Raw genomic sequence first — 25060 nt, 5'->3', positions numbered from 1 at the left:
ACTCAAGTTCTCCAACTTCTACTTTGGAGATTGGTCATTACATGAATGCTTCCCAAACTTTCTAAGTGGTAAGACCCATCTCGAGAGAATCTATAGGAAAAGAATCTAGAGGTTTGCATGCTTGTCAAGAAGTGGAGGTGAAGGATGTCTTGTGATGTGTATTTAGTTTCTCTTAACCTTTAAAAAGTTATTGTTCATGGTCTTTAATATAGTACTTTCATTGTCTATTGTATATCAACATAAGCCATGCTTACAACTTGAGATAAACATTTAATTTAACTGAGAGTTGGTAATGTTTAGTTTAACTGAGAGTTACAGATCCTGTAAGTTCCAGCTTCGAGAATTTGGTGCTGTTTGACCTCTCTGTGGCAGTCCTCTGCATTGGCCATGAATTTGTCCTAAAATTGTGTAAAATATATAAAAACCTACTCAGGAGGCTGAGACAAGAGGACCATACATTTGAGGCTAGCCTGGGCAAGGGTAGCAAAAGCAATCTCAAATATAGTAAAAATCTGTGCCAAAAATTTAATTAATTAAAAAGGACTGATAGTGTAATTCTTTGCAAGGGTCTGGATCAATCCTCCTTAATGTCCCCTCCCCAAAGTATCAATCTTTATCATTTAGAAAATAACTGCTAAATATCTAAAATAGGTATAAATGGCAATATTCAACTTATAAAGTAAGTACATTTCCCTCAGCTAGGACATCTACTCCATCCTCTTCCCCTGAATTTCCAAATTTACTTCTTCATAGTACATCATGGAAAGAAAAAAAGAAGTTAAGGAAAAAACCCCAATATATTGGGGAAAGCAGAAAATTACTAAAAAGGAGGTGGCTATTAAAAGCCTTCATGAACCTTTAAAAGTGCTTATTGAGCATCTACTGTCCACCTGTCACCGGGGGGCTCCATACTAGAGAGGAATGCAGGGACCAAGAGGAGAAAGAAAGATCCAAAGAGTTAAGCAAGGAGCTGGATCACAGTACAAGAGCAGAGATGACTAAACAACCTTCCTGCACACAGAGACTTTCAGCAGGCAGGGAAGAGGGCTGGAGGGAGGCGGCATAATCACCAATATGCATAATAACTGCTATAAGCTTTTCAGGAAATCTTAAATTACAGAGGGCATCTCTGCTTAGGAGAGCAAGACAACTTATAACACAGTAAATGACTCTTTCCCTACCGAAGATACACATGGGTGGGAAGTCTCATTAACCTAAGAAATCTCTTTGTGTGGGCTGCTTTCTTCCCTATGGCAAATCCAGCTCCTTGGATGGTCAGAGGGGACAGATATGAAGCAGTCCCAGACAGGTGCCTTTCCCTTCATGCAAGAACATCAATTCTAATCTCTACATGGTTGTTGAGACAAATTTGTAATGCAGATCATCTGCTTTTAAGGCTCTAGATAATGACTACAACTTCAAAGTCTGCTAATTCCCATAAAAATTTAGTATGAACAATGACATTTAATGTTTATTACCTATAGGACACGCTACTCACATAATCCTTTGGTAGAATTAATGTTATGGATTAAGTCTGATTTTTGCCCTTAGAATATGTAAGTTTTGAGCATGTGAGAATTTTTTTTCAACTGAAGTGCTGTCTGGCTTATTTATAAGGCAATTGCAAAGAACTTTGTGAGGAAATTAGTATAGATATTATATGATGCTGCTGAGAATTCACACATCTGGAATTCACACATGATCTCCTTTAAGAGAACTTTTTTTCTGGCCTCATTGTGACAATTTCCAGAATTTCCTTGACATGGTCAGTTTTTATTTTATCTCTTGGGTACCATGCATTTTGTTCTTTCTTTGTTTCCCTTTTTTGCTTTGGTTGCTCGGAAGCTTAGAATCAAGCTTTCTGTCTAGCTTAAAGAATGAAGTAAGAATATTTACATATGAGCAAATATACATTTCCCTCCAAAGATTTTCCCTTTACTTTTCCTGAGTCATTTAATTATAGTTTCAGAGTATAAAAGGATTTATATAAATGCCCACAAATTGTAAAGGAGATACAAGAGAAGAAATGAATAAAATTCTTTTGCTTTGTGATACCAGATAAGATAATCATTAAGATCTGCATGGAATTGAATTATTGGATCACCTTTGGCACTCTGAAGGTTGCTGATTTTGATGTGTTATTTTCATTTAGAATTAATCGAGCCATTGGGCAAATTGAACCTTTGGCCAGGACATCTTTGGCCCAGAGGACTATGAAAAGATTGTGACAGAAGCATCCTGCTTACATTTCTAATATAGTTTGATGATACATGTGCTACGCACCCCTTTATTTAGACATTATGAAAAGCTAAAGCTCAGCCTTCCATGGGGGGACAGGTTGGGTCAATACCTTCAGATTACAGCATAGCTATCCATATGTTTTGTGCCTATTCACAGACAGGAAAGTGCAAACCCTATCCTGATTTCAAAGTCAGTGTCATTCTTCCATCTGTAGGACCCCATTAGGCTGCCACTGGGATCTGGACTTTTTTCCAGATGACTTATTTCATAGGATTTGAAATTATTCTGCTGTATGTAAGAAACATCTTCAGAGCTATCCTGCTCAGGCAGGAGGTCAGAGAACACAGGCTGAACCACTCGCTGGAGCAGGGCTATCTGGAAGCAAACGCTTGAGGGGGAGGAAAACACCACTTGGGTGAGCATCTCACTAGCTGTACCTGGGCATCTGCTTGACTGGCATAGATTGAGAGTCCGAGCAATTTGGCTGCAAAGGTGGTGAGGTTTTAGTACCATCTGTTGAAGAATGCACTATAGTTACAGAATATAAGGGCAGTCAAACCATAAGGGTGCTGCTTTGAGGAGCTTTTCACGTTGGGCAAAAACATTTTAGTTCCTATAGTTTTAGCCTAAATTTTCTCTTTAAAATAGGAAGTGACTGAGCAGGAAAAACATGAAGGAAGTCTCAAACAGTGTCAAACAGTAACAAGAGGACAAAGAAAGTAAGTTTTTACTGTCCTTGCGTGGACTAAGTAAGGTGTTTTATTGTACCTACAAAAATGACAAAGACTAAACAGCTATGTGATATTTAAAGCACAAGGTCATTTTCTAGAGACCAATTTAAAAATATTCCATGCAATTAACTAGCTAAATGAAACACACCCCAAAAACACGGGTGCTTTGTTGGTGCCTTGACAAGTCCTGAAAAAATCAGCCCATTTCATCAAACTCAATTCAAAACACTCAGGCACAGCTCTGCACTCTGCATCTTCTGTGTCAAACTCTATTTTCAATCCTTTATGTCAAATTTAAATTCATGGCAACTGCATTCAGATCTTGATAGAAACCCCAATTTGCTCTGGACCCCAAATTCATTCCACAAGATGCATGCGCATACACATCCTCACACAGATGTGAGCGCATGCTACTTGAACTCGATTTTCTCTCACTTTAGCAACACCAGAGTCAAGAATTTTGAATGACTGTCTGTTGGCCAGAGCTTTTACATAGTCTCAGATAAGCACCTGATGAAAACATAGAACTGCATAATTGGGTCTTCACCTCTTGGTTGAAGAAATCATATCAACACAAGTCCTTGTTTGGGATGAAAATGGGCCCTCCCACTTTTTGTGATATTTTCTCTTTTTACAGAAGCTCAAATAACTATCTGTCTTAAGTGAGCTGAACAAATTGGTGTAAGTGATGAAAAATGGATATTTGACTGAACACACAGATCTGTTGTGTCCACCAAAATGAGGCCTTGATTAGGCATAAAGCCAACCAAAATACCCTATCAGCAACTGACAATTTGATACACTGTCCAAAAGAAAAGAAATTACGCGGTGCGTTATCACTAAGAAAGCATTCTAGATGGCCGAGAGATAGGAACTGACCTCTCTTATGGAAATCATCTTTGCTTGGGTATCCTTATATGCATAAAATGATGTAGTTTTTAAAAGCTCATTTTCTCCTTAATAATTGTCTGTTTCTAAAAAGCTATCAGCAGGTGCACCTCATTTCAAAAGCCTCTTGTCCTTCATAATACAATATTCATCGCGATTGCATACTATGAGATAAAAAGCAGCAAAACATAAGCGAGGATAGTTCAATTAAACGCAACGTAATCTGCAGAAAAAAAATAGCTCTGTAGCCAAAATCAGGTTCCAACGAGAGAAAAAAGGGAATATATTTCCACATATTTTTAATTATATAGAATTTCCTCAAACATGATTTTTCATAATATATTCCATTAAGTTAACATCATATTTGAAGAAAGAGCATTTTCCGATTTCATTTTAAGCCTGATTTTGAGCAATTACAGTGTCATTGTTCCGCGGTAGAAAGGTTGAATTCATTTACTGTGTGGTTATGCTAGTTATGATTGATGTCTCTTCTCCAAATGATAAACCAATCACCCCAATGATGTAATGTCATTTTAAGAGTGCCATAATCACATTTCTCTCAAACTAGAAGCTCTGATGAGTTCTAATAAAGATTTATGGTAGATTAAAGGCCTTCATAATATCAACAATGGATTGCTCATTTGATGAGAGATTTGATTAGGTAATTTTTTAAAAAAAAGAATATGAGTTTACTAAATATATCAGGCCTGGCTTTGAAGAAGGACATGGACCATCATAAGTAGCAGTCCATCATTTCATCTACAGAATGAATCATCTTAAGTGTGCGTAGGAGGCCTTTTCTAATTGGAGAGGTTGAAGCCAGTGGAGGCATACATTCATGGGTGGAGTTAAAACACAATCTCATGGAGGAAATTCTTGGCATGCCATAATATTGCTTCTAATGGGATACGTTAGTGAGCAGTATGACCGTCTAACCAAGAAGACAACTTCAAAACCTTTGGGTTAAGAGTGATCAACTTCTGTCAATGTCTCTTTGTGGGCCATCCCCAGATATTGCCCACTCCTATGTCTAAACACCATGTGAACACTGGAACCAACAGGAGAAATCAAAACAATTTCTGGGTGCAGGGCTATTCCCCTTTAGATTTAAAGACTAGCAGTTGAGACCGAAGCCACGATATTCTTAAAAGTGGGCAAAAACTCATGTCCCATGCAGCTGCTTGTGAATGTGAAAACCAAAATGAGAGCTATGGATGCGGAGACAGTATTTACGACAATACTGAACAATCAGCTTGTTAAATTCAAGGGAAGTGGCACCAGCAGAGGGTCATACAAAAGGTCACACCCTAAACACTTCAGACTTGGCAGAACATTCAGTATTCATGTCAAGGGAATACATTTTAATCGCAAAATCATTTAAAACAAGCAAAGAAGAAGAAGTCAGAAACCAACTATCAAAAACAAGAAATCCGAGACACACACAAATTGGGCGTGTGAGGGCATCCAGGGGCACTTGGGTATGACCAGAATCACAGCAATACAAAATTCAGTATTCCAGTGTCTCTCCACACTTCACCTTGGAGACTAGTGTACTTTCATGTGGAGTCATGGGCAAATTCCTCCCCGTGAAGGAGACCCAAAGCCTGTTACAATAAATGAAACCTCTTTGGTTACTGCAACCTTCAATGAATGTATCTTGGAAGCACCACATTGCAAAATGACAAATGCATTCCACTTTGGTGTTCCCCATATCATCTTCTCCCCGGCTCTTGTTTCATAGTTGTCATTTTGCTGGAGAATCAAGACTGTGACGCACGAAACAGCACACATTCAGACACCACAGAATTTCCTTACCACTGCTGGAGGCTTGCTGGGGCCCTGAGCATGCTCTGAGCAGGTATGAATTGGGGGAGAATTCCTCATCAGGGTTGGTGTCCATGATTTGATGGGAGGTGTTGCTGTCTAGCAATGGCATCTGGCAGCTAACTGGTGGAGGATTATGGGAGCTAGGCAGCTGAGCAGATGGGAGAAGGCTAGACGAGGATGTAGGTGGAATGGGACGACCTGGGAAAGAGGACAGAGGGGTCAAAGGTCAGCAATGAGTGTCATGAGAGCATCCCAAGAAAGTCACATTGAAATTCACTCACAATACAAATAGTAAAAAGTAAAATATAATGAAATGCGCCAATGCATGTGTGTGTGTGCACGTTTGAATAGTAGTCTGATGTGTCTCCAACAGTCCCGACTCATACTCTAGGCCAATGATTATGAACCTTTTAGAGACCCAGTGCCCAATGTAATGCAAAACCCACTTATTTATCGCAAAGTGCCAACATGGTACTTAAACCTAAATGTGAGGTTTTAGTTTACACAGAACTGTTATCTGATGCTCAGCTGCTGGAGCGACTTGGCTAGCACGCTGACAGAAAGGGCTCTGTCTGCCCACTGCAGTATGCATGCCACAGGTCACCACCACCGCTCTAGACAGCTGAGTTGTGTATTTTAGAGAAGGACATAATAGCTGAAATGAAGTCAGTCTGAAAAATCCAGCTCTTTCTATCTCCACTTTTACAATCTTAATCTAAATTCTCCTTGATAGATCTCCTTGCTGATCTCCCTCCTTCCACTCTGGTTATGTTGTTCATTGCTTCTTCATTGTCCACGTTCTTTCTCTTTAGTGGTCAGATTGATACTATACACAGAGAAATCAAGTGATTAGCATTCTTGGCACCTTGCATTGGCGTCCCACTGCAAGCACAAACCCATCGAAGCTCCTGATGATGACCTCGTGTCTTTCCTGCTCAAGTCCATCGCTACTTCCTTTCCATCTCTAATAATGACTCTTTCCATTTGACTCTTGGCCTTTTGTTTTCTAGCCAGTGGGACCATCTTTACTTGTTTTTTTTTTTAAATCAAGTCATTTGACCTTCAGAATTTTTCACTTCTTATTCCATCTGTGTAGAACATTTTCTCCTTTCCTTACTGTCTAGCCAGGAGTCACAAGTTTTATTATTCTCTTCAAGCTTTCCACATTTGCTTTATGTGAAAGTTGCTTGCTACCTGCTCGAGCCTACTGTTCTGCTTAAATTTTCTCATTGCTCTTACTGTCTGTGTTATTCAGTCCTGCGTCTCCAATGTCTTTCTAAAGAACAGCATCTGCTTCTTCTTCCTAAAGAATGGTCCATTTGTATGAACAGATAAGAGAATAAACTAAAGCCAACTCCGTTAGTTTAGGGTAGAAGTGGGACATAGCTGCAAAGGTGACATATCTGCATGCCGAAGAGATGGCCAGCATCTCCCAGAGTCTGCATCACATATTTTATGGACACTTGGGAGAAATCCCATGAAAAGAAGCCCAGCCACACAATGTCAGCAAGAGAAGCAGATAGTCTGGCATAAAGCAAGCAGTGGCTCAGAGGTGCTCTTGGGTTGAGAAGTTTTGCTCCCACACGAAATCCTGACACAACTTCTTTTTCATGTGGTAGGAAGCTCCTGGCAATCCAATTTCTGAGTGAGGATAATCAGCATGCACACTTTCACCTCCTTCACCCTACATCTTGGGGTCTGCAGTTGCTTATTGCCTGCTGGTTTGTTCATTTTGGAAGCTCAGGAAAATGAGCGAAGAGTAGAGTCCATGGGATATGCCCTGGAACCAGGGGTGTGGAGAGAAGTGCAGGACCTTGGGAAAGAAAACTTGAGAAATCAGGTTAGCAGTTACACTCAGAAGAGAAGTCCCTGAGCTTGAAGAAAGGTGCTTTCCTGCTTTTAAAGGGACTACATATGTGGAAAGATTTTCAGACACTCAAGTAGGTGCCAAATATTTGTTGTTGCTTTTATGGTTATATATCTTAACTTATTATTCAGCCCATTAAACTCTCCCAATGAGAAATGTAATCCTTATGTACTGCAAACATGTGCTAATAAAAATAAAACATAAAAGCTGAAAAAATGCCCTAGATGAATGATTTCAATAAAACATGTGTGTACTTTATTAGATGCTGAGGATTGGAAAATCAGATTGAGCATCCTTGCCCTTACACAGCTCTAGTCAGCAGGAGAGAGACAGGTATGTCAGTCTGGTACTACATGGGACAGCACAGGATGCTGTCACGTAATGGGGTAGTGTTGTGGGGACAGAGAAGGACACATGGTCCAGCTTGTCAGTAGAAGCTCAAAGATTCTTGGAAAATGTAATTCCTGAGAAAATCTAAAGAAGAAAGTGTTTTTTAGGCAGAGAAAACAGAGCAAACAGTAAAACAGAACTGTCAAATATCTAGCCTGTTCCCCCTTTTCAGGATAGGAATGGCAGAGATAATAGATAAAAGTCCCTTGAAGTATAAGGTCTCCTGCTCAGTAACACAACCGCAGTGGAATGGAAAGGAATCATCCCTGAAATAGATCAATGCGCAAATGGAATTTAATTTGAAGAATGCAATTCATTCATAGTTGTTTTGGAGCAATACTAAGGCATAAGACATTCTTAGCAGGTGCTCTGGCAAAAGGAGACAGAACACGCTGCACTTCCTTCCATCGGAACCCGTGCTAATGTTCAGTCAATACCTTCTCCCCCAGATCTCCTAATAATTATAGCTAGCATTATTTGTATTTTAATAGCTAATGTGTTTATTGCACAATAACTATGTGCCACTCACTGCTACTTTTCTCACATGTATCATTTCACTTACTGCCGAAAGCAATTGTATGAAGTCGCAATTATTATATATTCCTAGAAAATGAAATGCAAACATTTTCCTGTTTCATAGATGAGCAAACTGAGATGTAAACAGATCAAATCTGACAGCTAAATAAGCACCAAAGGCCAGGAATCATATTTATTCAAGTAGCATGGTAACAACAACAAAAAGAAAGAAAGAAAGAAAAATGGAAAACAGAAAGAAAAAGTTACATAAAGGAGAAAGATTTAGGGAAAGTATGATTCTAGGTTTCCAATTCCAAAGCATCCTTCAGATCTCAAGGTGGAAACATTTCTTTGACTAACCATTGGCTAGCAGCCATCATCTGATACAGTTAGAGTTCTCCTCATAATTTTGTCATGAAGTTCAAAGGGGTTCTGTACCCCCTCTTGGAGCCTCCTGAAGGCAGAGTGGTCCTGACCAAGGCCTGGGTAGTCAGTGTTGACATCCACTTAGCAGCGAGGCTCTGGGAGGCACGGATTTTAAGTCACGATCAGTAGGCTTTAAAGTCTGTACTCTCCGGGCATCTCTGAAGCTGCATGTTGAAGATCAAGGATGGCTGGAAGCCAAGTTTTAAATTCCTTTGAGTGACTGAGGTGGAACTGAAGTTCAAGTGTAATTTTCCAGGAGCCTGATACAATAGTTGCTGTGAAATCATTCTTTACATGAACTTTTTGAAATTTTGTTCGGCATGAATTCATTTCGTATAGTACAGACAGAAGCGCTTTTTAATTTATACAAATGCAGATGATAGAAGAGCAGTCATAACACGATGAAAGCTCTAAGGTTCTTCCATGTATGGAGACGGCACGTCATAGGATTGTCTGGTTCCTGCTAGTCTCTGTCCCCTGTCATTCTGTGTCTTGGTGGTGGCTCCTTCAATTTTGCTTTCTGGTAGTTACCATCACTTGGGAAATTTCTCAGTCCCTAGATCTGCCCCCAGTCACAAGGTATGCTATACTCTATTTGCTGTGTCATTGGCTAATTTTGTTCACTTATGCTGTATTTTCCCCCATGACTATTCCAACTGACAGAGACCATCTGTGTAGACACAAACAGGTTCCAAAGTACAGGGCAGAAATCTGGAATTTAAACGGGCTCAGTTTAAGGACCATGCTTTCTTACAGAAATACTTGGTGTGGGATGGGCAGGTACCCAGGTAATATGAACCAAGCTATTTCCCACTTTATGTACTACTGGACCTCCTGATCCTCAAAGCACTTTGGAAGTTCCATTGAATTTGGGTAGAATCACCAGCAAATATACAGAAAACTAGGTTGAATTGAGCTGTTAAAAAGCAAAAGAAAATATAAAAAGACAGCAATATGTCATTTACTAAAGTCATATGGTTCTGAATGTTGTATGTATGTTTTATTAGATTCCCATGAGATCAAAATCTCACTAGTTACCTGTGTGATGGCTTATGTGTGACTTTAAACATGGGAATTTCACTTCTTCAAGTTTTGCTAATTCATTTGTTTCCAAATGAATATATAATATGGTAAATTTAACTCTTATAAATTCTTCTGTGTTATGGTGATGGTGCACACCTGTAATCCTAGTACCTAGGCAGAGGTAGAAGGATTGATTGGAAGCTCCAGTCCTGCCCAGAGAACTTAGCCTGAGACCCTGTCTAACGTACAAGAGTCACAAAAGGCTGCTGGGCATGGTGGCGCACACCTGTAATCCCAGTATTCAGGAGGCTGAAGCAGGAGGATCATCATGAGTTTAAGGCCAGCCCGGGCTGCACGAGCTAGTTCAAGGCCAGCTTGCACTACATAATGAGATCTGTCTCAGAAGAAAAAAAGTTACAAAGGGCTGAGGGTTTATGTTAATAAGAGTGTACTTCTGGGTGTGATCTTCCAGTATTAAAAAAAAAAAAAAAAGAAGTACCAACAGGACATAGTGACACATGCCTATAGTCCTAGTACTCTAAGAGGCTGAAGTAGGAGGATCACACCTTTGAGGTCAGCCCAGGAAATGTAGTGATTTAGTGAAATCCTGTCTCATAGTAAAAGTAAAAAGGAGCTGGGAATGTGGCTCAGTATAAGAGTTTTGAATTCAATCTCCAGTACTGGAAAAAAGAAAAAAAAATCTGACTCCTAGGACCCATGGCAGACAAAGCAGTCACATGCTAACTCTGATAGACTGGGAGTGGCCACTGTGTGAAGCATTGGAAAGGATTCTGTGGATTTCCTGGATCCAAGGGGAAACACCAACACCATCAAACAGAAAACCCATACACACAGGGTGGGGACAGCTAGCAGGGCCACACTGCTAATTTGCCATTCATGCTCCCTGTCTCACTCTTCCTCCAGTCAGTTACTCCTGAGAATCTCCTCACACACCTCTGTGATTGAGGCACTAGTGCCCTGTCTCCCACTATCTCCCCAATAGCCCCATTTTGCTCAGTGTTTGATTTGGATCCAGACTTCATTCAACTTCATCCAAGGGCTATGGTCTCTCCACCACCACAACAGTAAATGCTAATGTAGAAATGGCTGCTTTGCCCAATCATTTTAAACATATTCACTAATTTATGATCGAAGGCACGTGGCAGATCAACCCCAAAATTCACTTAAAACAACTGGTGCTTTTTCATTCAACAGATTAACAGCCAGCAGATACTAAAATGCTCTGTGTAGACAACACATAATTCATTGACATAGTGATTGGCTGTCAGGACACTGGTGGAACACAGAGACGGCTGAGGAGATAATAAAACCAAACAATATCAGAGTAACAGCATCCGGAACGTAAGTTCAAGGATCTCATTACCACAGATGCAGTATGTGATCTTGCTTTGTCTTAAAAAGTGAAGTAATATTTCACATGTAGTTTTCTTTTTTAATGTTCACAGTATCTTTTACAAGCCAAGTATGTACTAATTTCTTCCATATTTTGGACACGCTGACCTGTTAGTAGGCAGCAAGGCTGTGGTTTGAACCTATAGCATCTGTCTGAAAAGCCCATGCCTTAAATGATTCATTTCATTATTTCCCATGTAAGACAACAGTGATTGCTAAAAAGGGAACAGGATGTGAATGGCAAACTTATTGGCCCTCTTTTGGGATGCATGGAGCTGATCCCCGAGGAAGTAATCAACCACAGGCAGAAAGAAGTCTCCTCCTGGAAATAGACACAGTGGCCGCTTACACCGAATAAATGATTCGTAAGGGAAGAAAGACATTCTTAAGTCAACAACTGGAAAATCTTCTGTGGCATCATAAGTTTAAGGACTTAATAAAAATACAGCTTTTCTGTTAAAGTGCTGTACTATGAAAGGACCTTGCTAACCTAGGCAAAACAGTGGGCTAGAGGCTTTAAATAAAATTGACAGGGATACTTCCCAATTCCTGCCATTAATTTAGATGCTTGGTTATGCTATCTTCTTTTCCCTCAAATGTTTGAGGCTCATAAAACCTCTATTTTTGAATAAAGTTAAAAAGAGAAATATTGACATTGTTTTTACATAAATAGAAATAACTTCAATGATTTTTATTTGTATCGTCCTTTTTTCTTTTAAAATAATACGTTTTCTCCTTGCCATTAAAATATTCTTTAGGAAAGTGCATCATATCTTTCAATTTTTCTCAAGCTCTGCACTTGGAACCTGCAGAGAGCGATGTGACAGAAAATTCTCCATTCTAGTAGGACAGGTTTCAAAACTGTGCAGAGGCTGGCACATAGCCATCACTGCAGAGGACACAAGGTCCTCTTCAAAAAACCTTAACTGAATTCTCTTGCATCTTGCTGACCATGTTCATCACCGCTGGGAAGGTACATAAAGTCACAGCACATCTGTTCAGTCTATTTTATTTATTGAACACCAGGTTCAGTTATATAACGTATACCCCTTCCACAATTAACCCAGCACTCTCAGATGTGGGCCAAGTGCAGAGACTCAGGAGTATTAATAACACACCCAAGGGTCAGAATCAAGATATTAAGTCAGGCTTGTATACTGCCACAAACTACAATGGGCTATTTCTAAACCTAGAGTCATGTTACATTCAAGTTCATTTACTAGGTGGTTTTGGCAGAGCAACCTAATCTATTCTCATTTTCTATTCTTTCCCAACTGAAATTTCAGGCTCGAGTGGATGTCATCACCTCCTGCTCTTTTGCAGACATTTGTTTCTGTCTTCATACTGGCCTCATTTCCATCTTTGTTCTCTGTAATCTATTTCCAAGTTCTCAGTCCATCCAACTTTATTTGTTCTCCAAGGCCCAAGGGAGGAATGGAAAGGCCAAGGCTTTGGAGCCGGGGAGGTACTGAGTATTGTCTCTTACACTCTTACTAATGAGTTTGGGCAACTTTGTTTGCCTCTCCAATAACAGTAATGTCTACTTCATGTTGTTGTAAAGATTAGTGGTAACACACAGAAAGCTCAGGGAGCTCTGTGTGTTTTGCATGGTAGTTACAAGGATCCTAGAAGGAGCCAATAAAACGTGAATGTCTTTTGCTTCTGCACGAGTACCAGGTATGGATGCATGGTTGTGCCAGAGGTAGAAAAACTGCCATGCTTTTCCACAGGGCATTACTTGGGGGCACTTGGGATGGAATGAATGTAGCTATCTTGTGAGTCAAGGGAACAGCTCACCTGAACATGGAGTCATCAAGGAAGAGAGCAGAGATTTGAGATTCCAGGACAAGTGTTCCTGACAACATAGGCCTGATGCATCCCTGCTCCTGAACTCATCAATGTGCAAATTTGTTATTCTCCATCTGACCCTCTTTTAAAAATTTCAACCTGCTCGAGTTAGTTTTTGACACTTAAAACCAAAATCATCCTGCCTAAAACTGATCACATGGGAAAATGACTTGGCCAACGCCACACAGTTGCTTAATACAAGATCTGGAAATAGATTCTAGGCATTTTGCCTCCAGAATAAAATTTGCATGTCCTTTCAGCCGATTCCCTTCCTGTTAAATGTGGAGAAATTGAACATGGGGTCCCAGAGAAACTAGTGATGGTGGGAAGTATCAAATCTATTCATAAGAATACGGCATGTATCGAGGAGTAAGGGCAAGGTACAGACAGATGGCGGTCCACTTATCACCAGATCAAGGTGCACTGTCACCATTTTCTATTCTTAGCCCTGGGGAGAAACTCAGAGGATCAGGCTTCTCTCTGGCCATGAGGTTTCACATAAGTGTCTTGATTTGGTTGTATAGACTTTCCTGCCTAATTCTTAATTTTTTTTTAAAGAAAAAAGGCAATAGTCCTAATCAAAATTGTAGAATGAAAAATAACTCCCAGTAAGTATAGCACCTTATAATTAAAGTAGATAAAGGTATGTATTTTGTTTCCTATATTTACACTTTGTATTTATACTACATATAAATTTTCCGATCTCCTCATCTTCCTGATGGCAGGATGGTAATAATAATGTTAATCTTAGACCGGAGCAGTGACTCCCAACTGGTGCACTTTTGCCCTGCGAGGGAAATCTGACATTGCGTATTTTGTTTGTGACAATGGGGGCAGGGCAGGAAGGCATGTAGTGATCAGTGATCAGAAAGGTTTTAAACACTCTGCAATTCACATGTCAACAGTGACTCCAGTCCGCAGTACTGAGTCAGAAAATCCTGGGTTAATGTGTGATGGCCTAACTGAGGACACTTTAGGCTGCACTGTCAACTTTTAAGTAGCTATTTCCCCCAATCTGTAAGCACTGTGTAGAGAGAAGTGAAAAACTTGATTTATAATGAATCCTTTTCCTCTACCCAAGAAAATGTCCAACAAATAAACTTACATTACATAGAGGAATCGAAGTTAAAGAAAGACAACATTTGCCCAAAGGTAATTTAATGAATCACTGGGGGATGTTCCAGTCTGCCTTTCTCCACAAGTGGGGAAGCTCTGGTTGTAGAGAGAGTTAGGAAACCTTTACAGAGGCAAGAGAGTCAAGGGACAAAGCTCCCACCCGGTTTTAGGGTATTTAACCCCATCTGAGCATTTTCACCATGACCCCTGTGACTCCCCATTGAAGTGATATCAGCTCTATTTCACGTCCTCTCATGTGAAGTTTTTATTTCTACACCAGAAGGCCTGATTGCTCCCTTCACTCACACTTCAGTGAACTCACTAAAGCCCAGTTAAGCATTTTCTTGAAAACAAATCATTTTCAGATGGCCCTGGCAAAGCCATTCTGATTGTGCATGAGCTATTATACATAATTTATCGGGAGGGTGGCATGTGGTTGGACGTGGCCCAGCTAAAGGAGATGTAGGAGCTCGAGCTGAACTGTTTCACAGTTTGGTTCTGTGCAGGGGGGTGTCATTACTGTAGCTCACCAATGGCTCTCATGTTTATATTGCACATCCTCCTGGCAACACTGCTCTTGGGAAGTGTCAAATGTAGATCATACTATAGAGAATATATTTTAAAAATAATACTATTTTTATAATTTTCTAGTGCCAGCCCTTTTATACTCATGAGATAAATAGAAGTCAACATGCAGGTTCCTTGTGTGAGATACAAATTCACCTTACGTGCAGTGACACAACTCTCTACCAGCACTAAATGGCTCCTCAAACACCTACTGCCTAGAAATTCTACTTGCTTGACCCATGGACCCTAATTAATGGTAATCCCCATTCCCTTAGGTGATACTACAATATTTTGGAATCATTTAGATAGCTGTATGGCTAGTGTTCTCCAGCTCTTTCTGCGATAATGAACATGTGGCTATGGAACCCTTGATATGTGCCTAGTGCAATGGAGGTATACACTTTTAATTTCTTTGATCTTTAGGTGACTTAAGTTTAAATAGCACATGAGGCTAGTGACTGCCATGTTGGATAGCACAGGCCAGACCATAGGCTGCTATGCTTTGGATCTTAAGTGTTCCCCAAAGGCCTACGTCTTAAAGACTTGGTGCCAGCTTGGTTTTGGGTGGTGGTGGTGGTAGGGAATAATCTGATGTCTTTAGGTCCCTGGGGCTGCGTGCTTGAAGGGTACTGTAAGACTCAGGTCTCTTTCTGTTTCTCTTTTGCTTCCCATCAATGAGGTGAGTGACTTTGCTCTATCACACACTTCCCCCACGACCTGTTGCCTTACCACCCAGATCAAGGGAACAATGAATGCTGGACTGATACCTCTAAAGCTATAAGCCAAAATATACTTTCCTCTTTATGAGTTGACTACTTCAGCTGTTTGAAATAGATGTAGAAAGCTGTCTAATATACTATGATTAGTAGTATCCCTCCCACCTGTATTTCTGTCCACACAAGTCAACATATTTGTGAATGTACAAATTTGCTTATAGCATGAGGAAACTTAACTTCTTTCACTCTTTACAGATAACTCACTGCTTACGTGACATAGCTTTAATTTTTGCATAGTAATTATCTCTTGCCAGACTCCTCTGTTACCTATAGTCTAACCACAACTGAACAACTGTACTATGGAATATATCATTTTTCTTCCTTAAATCTCTTCCTATTCAGAAAAGGTGTGTCCTTGTCCTTGGTGGTCTCAGCTTTTCATGAAAATTAATTTCTCTGTTTATGCAACATATACTTTATAAGCCTTTTCTGACCATATCCCTCACTGTTATCCAGTGCATACTTCTATCACTGTTCTTGTAGTATGCTAGCATGTATATGTCTAATTGACTAGCTCATTCACAAGGCCATGGGCATCCCTGGGGAGAGGCTGTGGATGATATATCTTTGTATCTTAACATAGCCTGTACACAATAAATGCCACTGGGATTGGCTTCTAGTAATACTTTACTCTACAAACGTATTGGATGTGTATCAATGGTCTTGGTATTGACTTTGCTGTTGGCTTTTGTGGCTGTTTGTGTTAGACTTTAGATTTTGTGTGTACATACTTTGCTGAAAACAATTGATTTTGATTTTAAGTGTTTTTTTTTTAAATGAAGTGTCTTAGAATATTAGGCCACTACTTCAGTTGGTGTGCAAATGAAGATTAGTGATATGCTACAACCTTAGAGGAAAACTCCTAAGATTTATTCAGAGGGAATGTGCTAGACTCCTATGTAGCATTTTTATAAGCAGTGGTAGGGTAACTGCAGTTTTGGTTTTCTGGCTCATCTTCAGACTTTAGAACCTGACCCCAGAGTTCGATGAAAGCTTCTTCCTGCCCTAAGGAGCCCATGGTCCAAAACAGAAGATGAACATGATAAAATGTATGAGCAATGCAGTCACTTACTGAGTTGTCTCTGTGCAAGTAACAGGAAAAACTACTCTGCATTACATCCCAGCCCTCTCAAAACTTGGTGTACACCGTCACTGTGAGGAAAGCTTCTAGGGAAAGATTTAAAGAAACTCTATACCTGTGTTGAAGATTAATTTTTGGAGGGCTCATTTGGAAAATATATTTTCCTCGATCCAAGAGAACCTGTCTTACACAATTTTTTTTATGTCTATTTCTTGCAGTTCTTGGCATATGGAAACAATGCTATTGCCAGTTGCTAAGACTAATTAAGCTCTGATGATAGATAAGACATTCATTATTTCTAAGCCCTTTACATATATTCTTCTATTAAATATCACAGGAAAGTTTCTGGGTAGATAATATTATCCCAATTTAAAGATGAAGAAACTAAACTTTACAGAGAAAAGGTTGTGTTAGAAGAAGATTTTGAACTTAGGAATTTTGGCTCCAGAGTTCATGTCCACTGAACAGGATATGATCATGGAATTTAATTAATCTTTGAGAAGACAAAGTACCAATTACTGATATAAAAACTTGATTGACATTGAGATCAAACTAAAGTTTGTGTCTTGGTTCCACTACTGCTTTACTGGTTGACTTCACTCAAGTCACCTAATTTCTGTGTGTGTTCAGCTATTTGATAAACAAACTACGTATAAACATATTTCAATTGTTATTACAAGGATGAAAGACATTTATATAAACTTTCTGAAGTAAATGACAAATTTCATTGTTATGCATAAAAAGGGTAAGAAGGAGGAGTCCCAGTCTTCTTTCAGGATATATGAAAGTACATTGCAAATGTTAAAATGCTCTGCAAATGGTCGTGGCTTTCATTCCTATTATTGGAAGCCTTCCTTTTCAAAGGCTTTGTCTGCAGATAGCAAACAGTTCTCAACTGTAAGTCAGTGTTTTGCTATGTGCTTCAGGGACAGAAAAGATAAAACACAAGCTCTAGGCAACAGACACATGAACTATTTAATCTCTTCGCTGCACACATGGGCTGCCTGCCTATTCTTCATAGAATGGTTCTTAATAAAATGCTAAAGATTAGATGAGAGGCTATTGCTGGAGAGTCTACCTATCGATAGCCAATAAAAAGGCTGCAAAACACTCTTCCTAAGATGTAGAAAGACTTTCAAAATTCTCAGACATAATGGAACCCTTATGGCTAGGAAAAGGACTAATATTCAGTACAATTTCTTGAATGAACCTATGCTTATCACATTGCATGGCTGGAAATTTACATAATCCTTCCGTCAATACTACCTGGCAGGTATTATCACCATCCCTGTCTTGTGCAAGAGTAGATTCAGAGCTCAAAGACTTGACCAAGGTCATAGAGTAAGTAATGGACAAGATCAAGATACTAGTTCCTATCTCTCTGATTAGACACTGAATAGCCACAGAGTCACTGCAATGTTAGGGATACTGAGAGAAGAGTAATTCCATTCGGTTAAAGGCAGGAAGGCTGAGTAGATGGGAAAGCAGTGTAAAGGTGACCGGATAATCTATAGCAGGTTCTTGTCTTCAGGTTCAGATTTCTGGGTTCCAAATGTTATTCTGTGTACCTGGCAAGTATAGATATCAATTATTTGGCAAGCTTACATGGGAGGTTGTGTCCTAGAAGAAGTTTACAACCTGACCTGTCCCTTCACCCTCACTAAGTCTGGTTTATTTTTTTCATGAACATCAAAATGAACCTGGAAATTTCTCTCCACATGCTCTTCAGATTCAGGGGCTGGTGAGTACTTTTCTCAGAAGGCTCATGCAGAATGCGCTCCAGAGAAAATTATGCACCAATTCAGACAGCTGGAGATGTGATAAAATGACCTTAGAGGCAAGAGGAAGCATTAAAGGAAAAGGAAGAAAACTTCCCCAACGGGATGCATGACAGTCGTGTCAGCTTCATGCACAACCACACAGTTTCTCAAACTCTAGACTGGGTACGAAGTGACTGATTTGTGTCTGAAATAGCACTTTGCTCTGCTGTGTGGAAAAGATGTGAACAGTGAGAAGTTCTGGAGATTTTTCACAGTGCCCATGCAGCCTGGAGATTTGCTGGGCTACAAAAGATATCTTAGCTCAGTTCATAGCAAGTTGTTGGGCTTGTGTGTGAGTGTGTGTGTGTGTGTGGGGGGGGCTGTGTATCTGTCTGTCTGTCTATATGCATATATGTGTACAGATGCCTGCACACATACAAACATAAAATTGATCAGTCAGCAGAATTAATATGCACCCACAGGGCACTGTTGGCCAAGTCTCTATTTTCATAAATAATGCCTGCCTTGCCTTTTACAAGCCTGTTTGAAGACCTGCAGTGCATCCTGGCTACAATTCAAAGCCCATCTAATGAAAGTACCTCCACTGTCAGCAATGTTAATGTCACTTTAAAGAGTGTGAAATGTTGCTAAATGTGTCAGGAAACAATTAGATAACATAAAGAGCCATGTTTTCTCAGTGCACAGAGAAATATATTATGCAGGCAGGAGATAAACGCAAAGTTTTCTGAGCTCAAGCATATTCAGCACTCTCCCTCCCTCCCTCTTTTTAGTCCAACAGAGAAATTGTTTGGCAAGAGTAAGCCCTGTTTCAAATACTTGGAGAAGGGAGAAAGGCCTGCTTTGCCTCTGACTGCTGTTGCTTGAGCCCTGCGCTATCAGGCTCAGCGAGATACAAACAGTCTTCCACTCAAATGAAATGTGTGCCCTCCTAATTAGCATTATAAATATAGGTTTCTCTGAGCCAGAGTTGATAAAATTACAGTGCTGGACTGGAAGGGACCCGGCAGCTCTCCCATGCTGGAACAATGGGCACAGCATTTGCATGGTGAGAACAATGCCCGAGGAACCTGCCCCTATCTTCAGAGGTCAGCCTGAGAAAGAAGGTAAATGCCAAACGGGCTGACATTAGGACAGGCATCCCAGCCCAGATGCAATCTGTCGTTTGAATGTGACAGTGTAAGGCTTGGCTCCTAAGCTCCGGGGAGAACAGTGCTCACTACAAATCTTCTTTGTAGACTCTTTGTCATCTCTGCCACTTGTGGGGTTCCAAACGGGGCCTCAAACCTACAAAGGACATCTGAACATAACCGATTTCTCTCCGGTCTCCACACCCAGCATTGCACTCTGTGGTCCTAAAACATCTATAAGCACTTTTGATTTTTGTCTGGAACCACCATCAGTACCCCATGCACCCTGTGCCCTGACCTCGAGATGCATTTGCCTGTCCTGTGGGAAGGGGATTAAATCAGGGGAAGGGCCTGAAGGAAGAAGAAAGTACGTATGGGGGGGAACAGAGCCATGGAAAAGACTCTGCAACAGGTACAGCCACCGAGTGATTGTCAGGGGCTGTGAAAGGAAAAGGATTTGTTTTGACACTGTTTTCAAGTAATCACAGTTGCCAAGCAAGGAGCAGCTACCAACTGGGGTTGAAATGCTGGAAGACCCAAGGTGAGTGAGAAATCTGCATGTCAGGCGATGCAATGATTTGCCACTGCAGTCAGGAGGAAGCTGGTTTGTGTGGGCAACTGGCAAAGCCCATTACAGCTGAAGTGATGTGACTGAGGTGCCAGCGTCGGTTAACACATGCAAAAATGCTCAGGCTTTTCCTCCTCTTCTGCCACATTGTATAGCTGCAGAACAAAGACAAGCATGGCTAGTAGCTGGCACACGTTTCACAATTTACATAGTTCTGCTATGCTACGTGAGGCTTAGAAGTTGGGGCTGCCTGTTCCCTTTGTTATACTTCTACTTAGAATATTTTTCTAGCTATCAGTCCATCTCTTCTAGAGATTAGCAAAGGTCATAGAATGATCCAGATAAAGTGAAAGTTATGAGTAAGCTCTATAAAGAAGCTTTAAAAGGAACAGAGGTAACACTGTATGACTAAACACTGTCACTTTGCTAATGACAAAACTGTAATTCAGAAAAAGAATATGCCTTTTATTTCAGACCACACAGCAAGTTAGTGACCTGAGTCCAAGGCTCTGGACGCTGAGGAACACTCTTCTGCAAGCTGAAGGAAAAACAGAAAACCCAAAGCTCAAATTAGAAAGAAGAAAGTCTGGTTTTGCAGCAGATTGTATCAGTGGACTACAACTCTAATGCACAATGTATAAAATACCCTCCACACAAAGCCCCCTCATATGCATAATGTTAGACTCTTATTTTCCAAACTATATTCTTTGCAACCATGTTTTCTCAACATGCAAGCACGTGACTCAAGCAAGAAAAATGCTGTGATCAAGTAGCTCCTGCAGCACAAGATGGAAGGAAGGCATGCACAGGCCACAGGAAAGAGACTCCCGAAGCAGTGCATGCTGGGATAAACACATCAGGAGAGGCTGGTTCATTCCATTCCAGTCTGATATCTTTAGATTGAGATGCTGAGTTGCTCAGGGGAGGAAACCAAGATGGATGTGGACGCTAGAAATAGGATTAAAGGCCAAACAGCTCTTGAGCTTGTGAAAAAGAAAAGAAAGTTGTAGAAGTCCTCAAACAACTGAGTCATGAGCCAAGAAGAAGGACTTTTACAAGTCAGTTACAGTGTCAGTACTATGAACAATCAAAGACAGGATACGGGAGGCACATTCAGCTCCACGTACACCCATGTGTATCGCATTTTCCCATGCCTCTCCTTTATGTGGTCTACCTGGTCTTATGGTTCCTTTGCCTTGTGCTCTAGTCTTTCTAGAGGGTAATTTACCCTTTCATTCATAACCCCTACACACACTTATTGAATAACTACTGCATTTCAGTATTTCAAGCTGTCTTCTAGGCTGGAGAACTGCTCTAGGTGGCTGCTCATGTGTCTTTTGTTGTTTTTAATCATTCCAGCTTCCAAAGCATCCACCAAAGTGTGCACAGAAAGTGATTAATAAATATCTGTTGGCAAATGGACAAATTGGCAAAGAGCTTTCTAACAATAGCTATTCAAAATCAGAATCAGTATGCTTGTAAAACAGCAAATTCCTCATCACAGGGATTATTCTAGAAGTTCTGAGCAGACCTGGTCAGCAGAGCCACCTACAATGTTTTGACATTCAGTGAGGATTCTCAGCTTAGAGGAGTTCTAGCTCTAAATCAACATCATATGGTGGCACTTTCGGCATTATCGTGAGGTATCAGGGATACACAATATCACTGAGAGGATATCTCAAAAGTAAGATTTTCTACCTGCCCCACCTCAAGTAAGAGACATACTTTCCTTTCTATCTTTTGCATATCTGGAAAATCTTAGTTTCTAGTTGAAAACTGAGAGCAATAGACTCGCGCATCCTTCGAGGACTTGACTTCATTTAAAGGAAACATGTCACCATGTTGCAACTTAAGCTCAAATTAATTATAACAATTGTAATATTTGGCTGCCCTTAGTTTCAGGATCCAACAGTCCTGCTTGATTAGTTTCTAGAGCTAAATGAGAACCTATAACCATTCCCAACGTATTAACACTTTTTTCTTTTATGACTGCTTTCATCTGTGGACCTCAAAGCATGGTGCAAACAGTAATTAATGTTCACCTGGGAGGTAAGGATGTGTTTCTTTGGGTAATTTGGCAAAATGGGAGTTGGGGGGAGAGACGAGACGATGCCAAGCAGAAACTAGAATGGTTGATTCCCTAATCCCAGTACCTTTAAAACATTTTTAAAAAATTTATGATCTCAGTAAACTAGCCACATTGTTTATTTAAGGAGGGCATTTGAAATATATACTTAAAGTAAAATCATTTCTACATAGCATGAGTGCATGGAAGATAAAGGACTGCAAGGGAATTTCCATCAGAGTAAGTGATTATGTAAAAGATAAAAGTAATATCAGGGAATTTCCATTCACTATAACATATCCCATGGCAAATGATGCTCTCTATGCCATAAGAAAGATTCCTGAAATCCTTTTCTTCCTTTCTTCCTCCTTCTCTCCCTGTTCCTGAATTCCTTCTTCTATCTCTCTGAGTCTACCTTTTCGACACATACTCACTGAGTGTCTAATACATGTTGGGCTCTATTATATTGACTAAGGATATGAAGTAAAGAGTAAAATCCTTCCATGCTTGGAGATTACATTCTGGTAGAGGAAAAAGAAAGCCAGCAAGCAAGTAAAAAAAAAAAAATTAAAAATTTTTTTAAAGAAATGTATTTACAGACTCACATAGAAAAAGGCAAAAATATTTGTCTGGCTATAAATATGGGCCTTTGGGAACATAGCCAAAGGGAAGGGGAACAAAGAATCCACAGTAGGGATCACAGGTGGGTGCTACTACGAGGTCTTCAAAGCAGACCTCCCAGTTAAGATAACACTTGAACAGGGATGCACTGAAGGATCCATGCTGACCTCTGGAAAAGCACATCCTGGACACAAAGAGCAGCACAGGCTCCGAGCTGGCTGCATGCTTGCTGTGTTCCAGGGGAAGCAAGCAGGTCAATGAGCCCAGAGCGGAATGAGAGATGGGGGGAGGAAAGGAGGGATCTGTGACGTCAGTGGTGTTAACCCTGGAGAGGCGGAAGCTGCTAGCGGATTGTGAAGGAGTGGCATGATCTTATTTATCAGTGATTGCATTTTGGTTGCCGTGTTGAGAAAAGACCAGAGGGAGGCAAGCATTGAGGTACACAGGCTCCTTAGAATGCAGATGCAAGAATTTGGGTCAGAGAGGATCGAGAATCAGACAAGGGTGGTGGCGGTGGTGACAAGTGACAAGGATCAGAACCTGGATACATTTTGAAGACAAAGTCAGTGTGTTTTACTGATGGATTCATGTGAGTGTGATAGAAAGGAGCCAAAAATAATTCATGAATAAATATAGTCAAAGAGGCATAATTTTTTACTGTATTTCCATTTCTATGCTTTATGCTTGCTTTAATGCACCGCATAATATAAACGACAAAGCTGGCCTGAAAATAAACCTAAATGTTTGAGAATGACATTTATTGTCACCTAGCAAACTCTCAAATGGGTAGACAAATCATTATTTTACCAAAACAATGCCTTCCATGAAAAGGGGTGCAAAAAATGTGCTGTTTTGGAATAGAATCAACAAGGCAAGCAGCTCTGTTTTACTGGACTTTGGGAAATTAAGTAAGATCTAAGCTGAGAAGTCGAACTTTGTATTTTTGTCCAGGCAAGAGACACCAGAGACAGTTTAGAGTTAACACCTCTCACTGTCTGCGGGGATGGGAATGAGCCAGAAAATAAGACATTTTCCCCCTGCAAACTGATATTCATATGTGATACAGAGTGGTAAATTAATTTTGGTCCTGTTCTCTGATTTCTCCTTTAGCTTGACCTGATTTTCTTGCAAGCCCCAGGCACAGTTAATTCTTCAGGAGGGGTGTGTGTATATATTAGAGAACACGCATTTGCGAATGTGCACCAGTACATGGGGATCGTTGCTGAAATATTAATACAGTGAATTTTATTATTATTTATAGGAGAACTATATCTTCAGGGCTTTTAAAATAAAAAGAAATGGAAGATAGGTGATGTGAAGTTATTTTTTAGTGTTCATACTCTTTGGTTTATATATAAATAATACAAACAAAATGATAAAACAGCATTAAGGGTACAATTATTGAATAAGTAGAAATATAGACTCACAACAGTGCAATATTTCTAGTTGTTATCATGATAGAGAAGCAGCTATTTATGTAAAGCTTAATAATTTGTTCTTTTACTGATTTGAATTTTGCTGTAGTTGCGTTACTTTATCACAAAACTGGAAAAATATTTCTATCTATAAAGCTGAAAAGCCAAAGCCCAGTGAGGACATGACCGCAAGTAAACAATTTTAGTCTGAACAGAACAGGTGTAAAGGATCCAGTCTATGGAATGAAAAAGTTGTTTAATTTGCTCTGAATGACCCACCATTCTAGAAAGTTGTGCAATATTAATGGTGTAGAAACTGTTTAAACCTCTCTAGGAAAATAAGCCGAGTCCTGTAAAGGAAGGCACACATTTGCCTTAAAATGGCAACAAAGGAGACACCACCACAAAATCACATTACTGCAGTGCCCTTAAAGGTATGTTGTGAGTGAATTTCCTCTGCTCAAACTGAGTGGCCATTAAAATGAGTGTCTCACCTCTGGAAACTCCCATAGGACTACAGGACCTTATTTATTTAAATTGGTTGGCTGTCCCCTGAGAGTTCTACCAATGGAGTGGTGCAAAAACTCATTAGTGCCATTTTATTTTAAAATTCTAAAGAGCAGTCTTAAACAGAGCATGGTCACTTTCGTAACATCCTAAAAATTGTGTCGCATAGAGAAGCATCATTTGCCATAGGATGTGTTCTAGTGAATCATATAACCCATCACTCAGAAAGAGGTTTCTTGCTTCTGGTTTTCTGTATCATTTTGTGG

General features: G+C 40.1%; 1 protein-coding gene across 13 annotated transcripts in view; it reads right to left on the bottom strand.

Annotated features, from left to right (window-relative positions):
- Tenm2 (teneurin transmembrane protein 2) overlaps positions 1-25060 on the bottom strand; it is a 1173780-nt gene that overhangs the window by 339063 nt on the left and 809657 nt on the right. For 12 of the 13 annotated variants that reach the window (XM_063230744.1, XM_063230743.1, XM_063230746.1 and 9 more), the window contains one exon: positions 5676-5885. The exons of the other annotated variant lie outside the window; for it this stretch is intronic. In XM_063230744.1, coding sequence (XP_063086814.1) covers positions 5676-5885 — 210 coding nt within the window. The remainder of the gene's footprint in view (positions 1-5675; positions 5886-25060) is intronic. 13 annotated transcript variants of the gene reach the window in all.

Source organism: Cavia porcellus, unplaced genomic scaffold (genome assembly GCF_034190915.1).
Source record: "Cavia porcellus strain 051 isolate PalLab524CR breed Dunkin Hartley unplaced genomic scaffold, mCavPor4.1 scaffold_19, whole genome shotgun sequence".
Lineage (NCBI taxonomy): Eukaryota > Metazoa > Chordata > Mammalia > Rodentia > Caviidae > Cavia > Cavia porcellus.
This window is presented reverse-complemented; position numbering and strand designations above follow the sequence as displayed.